The sequence below is a fragment of the Girardinichthys multiradiatus genome, chromosome 1 (genome assembly GCF_021462225.1).
Source record: "Girardinichthys multiradiatus isolate DD_20200921_A chromosome 1, DD_fGirMul_XY1, whole genome shotgun sequence".
Classification (NCBI taxonomy): Eukaryota; Metazoa; Chordata; class Actinopteri; order Cyprinodontiformes; family Goodeidae; genus Girardinichthys; species Girardinichthys multiradiatus.
The window spans coordinates 37,091,414-37,102,402 of record NC_061794.1 but is presented as its reverse complement, the minus strand read 5'-3'; the positions used below and the strand labels follow the sequence as shown (position 1 = coordinate 37,102,402).

General features: G+C 40.8%; 1 protein-coding gene across 1 annotated transcript in view; it reads left to right on the top strand.

Moving 5' to 3' along the window:
* The first annotated feature begins 4,551 nt into the window (after positions 1 to 4,551).
* The window catches only part of LOC124873576 (N-fatty-acyl-amino acid synthase/hydrolase PM20D1.2-like), an 8,296-nt gene continuing 1,858 nt past the window's right edge, over positions 4,552 to 10,989 (top strand). The window contains exons 1-6 of the mRNA XM_047374306.1: positions 4,552 to 5,085; positions 5,198 to 5,284; positions 8,208 to 8,443; positions 8,557 to 8,643; positions 8,733 to 8,866; positions 10,825 to 10,944. Coding sequence (XP_047230262.1) covers positions 4,872 to 5,085; positions 5,198 to 5,284; positions 8,208 to 8,443; positions 8,557 to 8,643; positions 8,733 to 8,866; positions 10,825 to 10,944 — 878 coding nt within the window. The 5' untranslated portion in view covers positions 4,552 to 4,871. The remainder of the gene's footprint in view (positions 5,086 to 5,197; positions 5,285 to 8,207; positions 8,444 to 8,556; positions 8,644 to 8,732; positions 8,867 to 10,824; positions 10,945 to 10,989) is intronic.

The window sequence follows — 10,989 nt, the reverse complement described above, 5'->3', positions numbered from 1 at the left end:
TACTACAGGCAACCCTTACGTACATTTGCGAAGAATTTCTTTTTCTGTTGATGTATAACTGAAGAGGTTACAAGGGGAATACAATGTATCAGTAGATAAATGAATGCTTTGTGCATATCATTGTTTCCCTGTCTCCACCCACTAATTTTTTTTTTACTGTATACATCATCCAGTTTCTATAATACTTTTATTTTTGAATGCAACAAAACACTCATTAGAAGGGAGATTTTTACCTAGTTGTAAATTCAAGTGTGGTTTTCACTCATTTCCATTATGGGATTCTTTGTACCTTCAATTTATATCACTATGATTTATGAGGATTTATTTTTGCTTCATACTTCATACTTCTGCTGAATGTAATTTGTTTCAATCTGCAAATAAAAGCAAATCAAAACTACTAAATATAGAGGGAAAAAATAAATGCATTTATTAAAGTGCTGTATTCTCTACAGAACGAATTAGAAGTAATATTTAATATTTTCAAATTCACTACTGCATGGCATTACAGATTATCCTTATATGCATTTTTTAGGAATGTGTTACCCTGAAGTACATATGTTTAAAGGTTAAAGGCATTGAAGTTTAATCAACAGAAGACATCTGCATACATTACTAAACTAACCCATTTTGTTAGCAGGGCAAGTCTGCCTTGAGATCCTTATGACATTATGCTTTTTGATTATGCACGTAATGCCAAAGTGTTCATCATGAAAACAATAGCTATTTAAAAACAAGATTTATTACTATGAAAATTGAAGTGTGCATGGAATATGTATCTCTGTGCAGATGCATTTTTTATGTATTTAATATTTGTTTCAATTAAGAATGTTTTGCAACATACGTTTTCTTGTCATTGATCGCTAGGAAGTGCACTTTTTTGCATATTACAAATAAATGTAAATATTTTCTATGACTGTGTTGCAGGAATTGCCTGAACTATATGTGATTAGATTATGTGTGGGGTGTATGTTTCATGTGTGTGTGTATGGAAGATGACATTACTCCTCCGGACAAAGGTGGCGCTGTGCGCTGCCGTAGCTGAGAATCAAGCGTGAAGGAGTGAGGTCGGTATTGTGTGTGTTGGGGGGTAGAGACGGCGACCGGAGCAGCGGTGTATGAGTCTATAAGCCCTGTGTTTTACGTGCTGCAAAGTCATTAAAAAGAACCCTGAATTTCGTCAACAACTCAGTGTTATGATGCTGTTCCTTCAAGCTCAACTCAGCAACGTATGAGTAGAGGGTGTTAACCCCGAGGAAACTATTAACTTCGGCCCTGGAGAAAGCGTCTCCCCTGTGTCACCAGACTACGGTCAGGGGACAGAAACAGGAAAGGTTAACACTGGCGACCACGAAGGGACTTGTCACGTTGCTGAATGAGTGGTGAGCACTGAGTTGAACATAGGATGAAGTGGCTAACAGTAAAAGTAAACGGGAAGCCGACCGACTGCATAGTTAAGTGTTTTGGCTCGTTGTGGCTAAACTAGTTCAAGATGGCTGCTGCCCGTTACCCCCATGAAAACTACGGGCTTGAAACGTATTATTCCAACTCCTCTATGTTGCTGACCAATGTTGTTGAGAGTGCTGAGGGCATCAGGGAAGCTCATGAGGACGGAGCTGTGACAAAATGTGAACATTATAACCCGTTTCTGTTTGACGAAAATTGTGCTAACACACAAACTAATGGAAGGGAGAGATGTGTTCTGCCTAGCAGCCCCGCTCAGCCCCAGCCTTCCTGCAGAAACTCGCTTATTGATGATAAAAGTCGAAGTTGTCAGCAGGAGGGGACTGGGCACAGCTGGAGTCAGAATTATTCAGCTCCTGCTCTACAGACAACTGTTCGGTGTCCAGATTCAAACCCCTTTTCTTCTGCTCATGTGAGAAGCTTTGTACATAGTACACCAGCACTTTTAGCTCCACGGCATGTACACCTGGACAGCATACACCCTCCCACGGTCTAAACGGAGCCATAAGCTACGGGCAAACCCTTGTACACCGCCATCCCCGATCAAAATTGAGCAAAACCCGTTTTCTGTCTCATCAACTCCTCTATCTTGACAGTGAAGAGGAGGGTGATCCCAGGAAGAGGGTCCCCACCTTAAGTCGACGGCACCACACCATGGAAGGAATTTCTGCACAGGTTTGAGAGCTGTGCTGAAGCCAACTACTGGTCCGAAAAGACAATGACAGTTCAGCTAAAATTCTGCCTTGTTGGGGCGGCAGGTGCCATTGTTCACAGGAACCCTCGTTCATCCAAATGGGACTACCGCCGCCTGGTGGATGAACTGGAAATTGCATATGGCCCTTCTGATCATGCAGTTGCTGTTGAACTAAGGTAGCGGGTACGTAAAGCAGGTGAAGCCCTGCATACATTCAGAGATGACATTTATGGGAAAGTGACTGTGGCTTATGGTGACAGAGCAGAAATTGAACAAGACTTAATAGCTGTTGAAGTTTTCACAAATGGTCTGGGTGATGCAGAAGTAGTTCAGAAGCTCTTAGAGCAGCGGCCAGCTACACTTGCCCGTGCATATGAAATAGCTCACACTTATGAAACTACCAGGAGGGAAGCATCATACGTTACCAGTGCTATGCAGCCAGGAGCCCGTAATTTAGCTGAACGTCGCCCCAGAGCTGCGATGGTTAGGGCAAAAGATAAGAATGAAGCTATTACTAATGCTGCATCTGTAGCCAGCCCTTCATCTGACCGGTATGTTCCACGCACACCCTCAGCATCCAACAGCCGCAAAAATTTTACAAAAGGGGGAGTCGGCGGCCATAACTGTCAGGGTTGGGGTCATATACAGAAGCAGTCTCACTAAAACATTGCCATTTGCTAGGACCCCTTGTGACAACCAGGAGCCCACCGTACTCCACCTTAAAGGCCAGAACCGAGAAATGAGTATCCACATGCGGCTCTTCGAGCTGGAGGTGTGTGCTGTGTTGGACAGTGGAGCACGGAGAAGCGTGTTGCCATTACATTACTATAATGCCATTCACCCTGACATGAGACCTCAACTACAGCCATCAATGGTTGAACATGTGGACATGTGTTTTCCGCAGGGCCTGCTGACCTAGGCCGAACCAGCCTTGTCCAGCACGACATTATAACCTGTCCCTGTGTCCCAGTAAAACAATCTCCGCGGAGAATGGCAGGGGAAAAGCAGCAACACGCGGACCAGCAGATCTCAGAGAGTCTGCAGAGTGGTCTTGCCAAGCGTAGCCATAGCAGCTGGGCCTCACCTATCGTTATGGTGCGCATAAAGGATGGGACATACCCTCTCTGCATTGACTATAGGGCTCTCAATGACCGCACCATACCGGATGCATACCCCCTGCCCCGTATCCAAGACACGCTGGACACCCTTTCCACTGCAAGATGGTTCAGCACATTAGACCTTGCTTCGGGTTACTGGCAGGTGGAATTGACGCCAAGAGCACGCAGAGCAGCAGCGTTTTGTGCCAGGACAGGCCTCTTTGAGTGGAATGTTATGCCGTTTGGACTATGCAACACCCCAGCGACGTTCCAGCGGCTGATGGACCGCGTTCTGGCTGGCATGCAGTGGGAGACCTGCTTGGTCTATTTGGACGATATTATTGTGCTGGCTAAGGACGTGCCAGAGATGCTCCAGCGGCTTGGCCAGGTGTTTTATAGACTCCAACAGGCTAACCTGAAATTGAAACCTTCCAAATGCTGTCTTTTCCACCGCCAGGTTGCCTATCCTGGTCACATAGTGTCTGAACATGGTGTGGCCACTGACCCCAGTAAGGTTCAGAAGGTTCAACTGTGGCCCACACCCAGGTCTATGCAGGAAGTCAGACGGTTCATTGGCCTGGCCTCATACTATCACCGGTTTGTGAAAGACTTCGCTTCTGTGGCTGACCTCCTGCACAACCTCACTAGGAAAAATGCTCGTTTCCGATGGCAGGCCGAGCACCAGGCTGCTTTAGATGAACTAAAGAGTTGCCTCACATCAGCCCCCATCCTTGGTTATCCATTGGACTATGGTGAGATGATACTGGCACTGATGCTTGTGACACAGGGATCGGCGCTGTGCTGTCGCAAATGCAGGAGGGCGTGGAACGTGTGTTGGCTTATGGGCCCAGCCCTACAAACTGACCGAAAATGGTGACTTTAGAGCGAAATTTGTGGCCGTGAGGACGAGTTAAAAATCATTTTTCCTGAAAAAATCCCCGCTTTCTATACTCTAGTAACTGCCATCTCCACTGTAGAAGTGGGATTTTCTCGCAAACTTTGTGTCGCTTGGAGTCTAATTTTAGAGAAACCGTAGCAGTTATCAACAAACCGTTTTCACTTCTGAAAAGCCGGCGGATTTCTCTACAAACTGAAAGTTCAACTGTGTTTCTAGGTGAAAGTATGGCGATACAGCAGAGCCTCAAAAAGTGAATTTTGAGGATTCCTTCCGCCCCTGACTCCATTCATTTCAATGGGATTTTGGGGCACGGTTTTTCGTTAATTACGTCGCCATGGTAACTCGAAACGCCAATAAAAGTAATATAGCACACCTCCCGAGACCGAGCCGGTCGTTTTGATGTATATATTGTGGGGGTGCACGCTGCAATTCGGGCCGCATTAAAGTGGACGGAATAATAATAAATAAAGAAGAATAAAGAGTCCAGTTTAGAGGTGAATAACAATAGGTGCCCGCCATGCATTGTATGGGAGGCAGTGTGCAATGCTTTGGCAGGCCCCTAATATGAAAATGCAAACTTTACTATGGATCAACAAGTGTTGAAAAATGTATGTAGCTTTATTATTGGGCCAGCAGGTGGCTCTTCTGCACGCTGGCGAGTTCCCTCTGTTGGATTTCAGTCTGCATTTGCACATTCTGCTGTCACAACACACACAAGGCAATGACAGAATCAAAGATCAAAATATGGAAGTTTTTAAAGATTACTGTTTGCAGCTTGCTAATTACAGCACTGGCGTTATTCACGGCAGCAGCTATCAGGACTCTGTCTCTGGACGTAAATGTCGGACTTCAACTCGCACGCTGGGAAAAGTCGAACAACATCTCACTGGTGATTGACCAACATCAAAGAGAGGAGCTTCTAGCCAGATTCAAAGGTAAATTGAGCCCCGCTTTAGCTTGGAGACTAGCCCAGTTCACATAAATATATAGGAGTATGTTGTTGCTGAATGTTTTAGCAGTGTGAGTGTTTCTGTTTCGTTCAAATAGAGGCGGTGAGAATCCCCACAGTGTCATTCTCAGATACGGAGAGCAACACCACCGCACTGCGTCAGTTTGACACTTTCCTCCGTAAAGGTACAGTCACCAGGTTCCACCCGCATATATGACAACGTTTAACGTTTTTTTAGAGGTTAACTCAATGACACAAGGTTGCTATGGATGTGTATTTTTATAGGTCTTACACGTCAGTAAGTTGTCGCCAACTAACCGTTTACCACAACACCTAGGTGCTAACAGGAGCTAACTGCGAGGGCTAATGTCCACATTAGCTTGACCCACTTTACTTAGAACTTGATGTTGGTTAATTATTTATTATAAAACTCAATAGACATGTTTGTACGTAAGGCAAATGACACGCAGTCTGATGTCTAGTATAATTTTCACATAGGATTATGAATACCAGCATAATAAGCATGTTAGCAACAATTCAAAGTAGTTGTAAAAAAACTATTTCTTCTGACTTTCATCCTTTTATTCAACCCAAAAGGATAATTCTTTACATTTAAAAACAGCCACATAGAATATACTGCCTTGAATCAAAAATAAATTCATAGTTTAAATCTCAAATCAAGTTCCAGTTTTTGATGGAAATCAGACCTTGCACTGGCTAACTGGTCATGTGCCTACAAATCAAATCGAACCGACTGGTCTGCAGCTTTCCACCGCTAGAAGGAAAAACTGCAATGCACCGTTGTATTCTGACACGTTTCTGTCAAAATCAGCATTCATTTCTTCAACAGTTTCAGCTACAGTAGCTCATCGGTTGGATCGCTTTTGATAGATGGTGTCCAGTGCAAGACAGGAACCCCTCCACAAGTGGTGCAGTTCTGGAGATGCTCTGACCCAGTCTGCAAGCCATTACAATTTGGCCCATGTCAGACTCACGCAAATCCTTATGCTTGCCCATTTTTCCTGCTTACAACTTTGAGAGCACAACTTGTTCTGTCATATTCTGCTAACAGGTGTCATAATTAAGAGATAATCAGAGATTAATTATTTCAGTGGTCATAATGTTATGCCACATTGGTGTATCATTTTGCACACATTTTAGCTGATGTTTTATTCAGATTTAATTTCCTTAATTGATGAAGCTATTAAAACCTAACTTGACCACTATCAATCGTTTTGACAGTTACTTTCTGTCTGAAAGAAAACTTTCACACATCCAAATTGTGAAGTTTTTGTTCTTCTCTGGGATAGCAGAATTATAGATTCAATTATTAAACAGTGCAGTGAAGATTTATTCAAAGATTTTCAGCAATTAATCTCAGTGTTTCAGAACCCTGCTTTAAATTTTCATCAGTTAGTTTTTTTCCCACACTCAAGAGTAAAAAATTTGAAGTAATTTTTGATATAAATGAAAAGTATCTGGAGTTGAATTAAAGCTCTGAAGGGTTTGGAGAAATTCTTAAGGTCCCCTAATGAGTTGTTATAAGTGTGGGGAGTCAGAATTTGTCTAGAAATACAAAATAAACTTCCCAGAGAGATAAATTAAACTGACTCTTATAGGCACTGTTGTTTATTAATTTCTGGACACAGCTTAAGATAATTAGTAAAAGGCAGAATCATCATAGCAAGAGCTTTTCTTAGATTTTTTTGGATTAATTGTTAAAGTGGAAAATTACTTTCTATTTGTTTTAGTAGATCTCTTTGGTTTTAGTTATAGAAGTGCATTTCTTTAAATCTGATAATCATCGTAAAGTTAATTAATTTCAGTAACTCAGTTCAAAAAGTGAAACTCTTTTTCAGTACAATGTTTCAACTTTTTATTTCTCATAATGTTTTTAATGACAATGTCTTTGAGCTAATAAAAGCCAAAATTAGGTTCTCAAAAAAATAGAATAATACATAAGACCGATTTGAAAACAGAGTTTTAAAACAAAAATGTTAATCATGGATTTGTCAAGCAGACAGTCACCAACACCATCCACAAAAGGCTAAGTCACAAAAGGTTTTAGCTAAAAAAGGTGGCTGTTATGGGTGCTGTATCCAAGAATTTTAATCTAAAGGTGAGTGGAAGGAAAAATATGATAGAGAAAGGTACACAAGCAGAATCCAAGATGCTTGAGGTCCAGTGTGAAGTTTCCACAGTCAAAGGATGATTTTAGGAGCCATGTCATCTGCTGCTGTTGGTCTGCTGTGTTTCTTTATCCAATCCAGAGTGAGACACGTCATGCTGCCCTCTGCCAAAATCTACGGAAAGACTGACTTCATTTTCCAGTAGGACTTGGCATCTGCCCACACTGCCAAAAGTAGCTGGTTTCATGACAACGGTGTCGGTGTTCTTGATTAGCCAGCAAACATGCCTGACCTTAACTCCACGGAGAATCTACAGGACATTGTCAAGAGAAAGATGAGAGACACCAGACCCAACAATGCAGACAGCCTGAAGACTGTTTATAATGTAACTTGGGCTTCTTAACACCTCAGCAGTGAGGGAAGCTCATCACCTCCATGCCACACTGCATTTATGTAGAAATTCGTGGAAAAGGAGACCCCGACCAGACATTCAGTGCATATGCAGTATGTGGCCATCACTTTTGTTTCAAAAGATCTTTTGTTTATTGATTCTGTGTTATATTATTAGTATTATTATGTCATTTTCAGAGAAACAGTTGTTGGTTTTTATTAGCAGTAAAAATAATAATTAAAATGAACAGAAATAAATGCTTGAAATATATCGCTACATGTAGTTTCACTTTTTAAACTAAATTATTAAAATAAATTCATTTTTAATGTTTATTCAATTTTTTTATTGCTGTAAGTAATATTTTGCATTAATTTCAACAAAGTCAAACAGCATTTGTAATGTTTTTCCTTTTTAATAAGGAAAAAAAGCATGAACGCTTTTAAGATTCGGATGAGACCGTACTTTAGATTTTATACATTTTGTCTAACAAAGGATTTATATTAAAACAACCATTATCTCACAGACACTAAGAGCTCAGAGGAACTGAAAGCTTCCCCCATTGAAAGTGACGTTATCTGTCTTTGTCAGCCTTCCCCAAAGTTTTCTCTTCAAGCCTGGTTCATCATGAGCTGGTGGCTAATTACAGCCACCTGTTTCGGGTGCAGGGATCTCAGCCGAAGTTGGTGCCATACCTGCTGCTGGCCCACATTGATGTAGTACCTGCCAAGGAGTCAGATGGCTGGGAGGCCCCTCCCTTTGCTGCTAAAGAGATTGATGACTTCATCTATGGTAGAGGGACCATAGATGATAAGTGTTCTTTAATGGTAGGAGAACAAGTAATGATGTGTGAGAATATTCTAAAACTGAGTTATATTGTTTATGTACATCAGATCAGGCTAACTGTGTTGTTTTCCATCATTTATACTTTTTTTTCTAGGGAATACTTCAAGCACTGGAGTACTTGTTGATTAGAGGCTACGCTCCACGCAGGGGTTTTTACATCGGTTTGGGTCATGATGAAGAAGTATTTTCTTTACCCATCAAACTCTAATGTTGTTCATTTATTCCCCTTTTTAAAATCTGCAGCTGAGCTCATCAGTTTGTCGTTTGCAGGCCAGGGGTTTCAATGGGGCGATGAATATTGTGCGTGTGATGAAGGAACGTGGTGTGAAGCTGTCATTTATCCTTGATGAAGGCATGGCTGTAGTTGATGGAGTCATCAGTGGACTTGATGGACCTGCAGCTCTGTGAGAATTTCCCACACATAGTTTGTGCATGATACTTGGGTTGCAGCATTTGCTTGAAAGAAATCAATCAATCAATCAACACATTTATAAGTCTCATAGAAGCATATGGAAAAAAGTAGGTCTTTGTGCAAGAAAATTGTTGATTGATGGATCTCTGCATTTTGGGTTTAGAGTGCCTGGGAAAATGTACATACACTGATCTGGTTGAGTGTATGTGTTAGTATTAGAGTTTGTAAAGACCAATTTAAAATTTTTTAAGGGTGGAATAATAATACAACAAACAGATTTAATGATTTTTAAAAGCTAAAACTGGCTGCATAATTTTGAATTTATTCTGAATTTTCTGTAATCTGCAGACTTTCCAGCTTTTTAAAAATGTTACAATTTTTTACAGATTCAAATATATAACACATACACACCCATTAATATTTGGTCAAATGTCCCTAAGCTGTTTGCACACACATTTGTTTCTTTTAGCCTCAACAAGCACAATTCTAGTTGGATGTCTCACACTTGGAAATTCAGTCCTAAAATTTAAAAAAACGGTTTAGGTCAGGGATTTGGGAAGGCAATTCCAGAAGTCAGCTTTGGCTACTCCTAAGCCAGCTTTTATGTGTGTTTGGTATAATTGTTCTGTTGGACAACTCAGTTGGGTCTAAATTTCAATAGTTTGAGGGGAAGTTTAAGAATTTGGAGGTAGTTACCCCTCTACATTGTTCTTTCTACTTTGTGCAGTGCAATAACATCAGGAAAACAGACCCTCAGCATGATGCTACCACCACCGTGCTTGACAGTTGATACACTGTACTTAAGTGTAATTAATTTTAGGAGAAGTCACCTTGACCTTTCCTAACATTATTCAACATTGTGGCTTAATTTTTGACTCATCTGACCATAAAACCTTTTTCAAGTCAAAGTTTATTTATTGTGCACTTTAAGACAATGGAAGCTGACCAAAATGCAGTAATTATAAACAACACAGTGACGCCAGTGTGCAGGGTGGCAAACTGACTAGTGCAGCCTGTGTAATAGTTATATTAATAAATTAAATACAGAACAATAAAAGAATGGTCAACTGAATAAAAAAAATACACAATGTCTACAGCAAAAAAAGTAATAAATAAATAGATACATTTTTGGAGTCATGCTCAACCTAGATCAAAAGCCAATAATTATTAATACGTCTTTAAAAAAGATTTCAAACTTTCAAGGGTCGAGGCCGGTCTTATGTGCATTGCCAGGCTGTTCCAGAGCTTAAGAGCATCCACCTCTAACCAGCTTTCCTCACTGGTTAGCCGACCTAAACATTCTAGCTGGATTATAAAATTGCAGCAGTTCTGAGAAGAACTGGGGCGCCAGTTCATTAAGACATTTGAAAACAAACAACAAAATTTTAAAATCAAACATATAGCGCACTAGATGCCAGTGAAGTGAAGCCAGTATGGGTGATATGTGGTCTTGCTTTCGCTTACTGGTGAGGAGACAGGCTGCTGCATTCTGTACTTATTGCAGACGGTGTATATCTGCATCCATAGACATCATTTGGCTTGTTTGTGTGTGCTTCTTCAATTTTCAATAAAAAGTATTGATTTTGGAGCTGAGGGTTTTTCTTGCCCTGCAACCTCCCAGTCCTTTTTGATGTTAATGTCCCTTCACTGTGGATGTTGACAAAAGCCCAACTATACACAAATAAATTAGCTTAACCTACATATACTATATGTAATGTAAGTGTCAACAGACCCCAAACACTAGTGTGGTGTTTCTGCAACTTAACAAGAAATGTATAATTGTAAAGCTGCGTTTAAATTCAAGCTTATACATCCAATTCTTTTTTTGAAATAATCATTAAAGTTGTTCGCAGTTTAATTATTCCATCCTTTCGAAGTGCAAAATTGCCACAGTTTATGTCCATTGAAGGTGTATGTAAACTCCTCACCATCATTGTATCTATTTAACAGAATTGGGATTAGTGAAAAGGGCTCAGCCAATGTGAAGCTTAGTGTGTCCATGGCACCGGGTCACTCCTCGATGCCTCCCAGGGAGTCCAGCATTGGCATCTTAGCTGCAGCAGTTAAAAGGTGCGAGGTTACATTTTTCAGCTTTTTTTTGCTGTGAAAACTTCT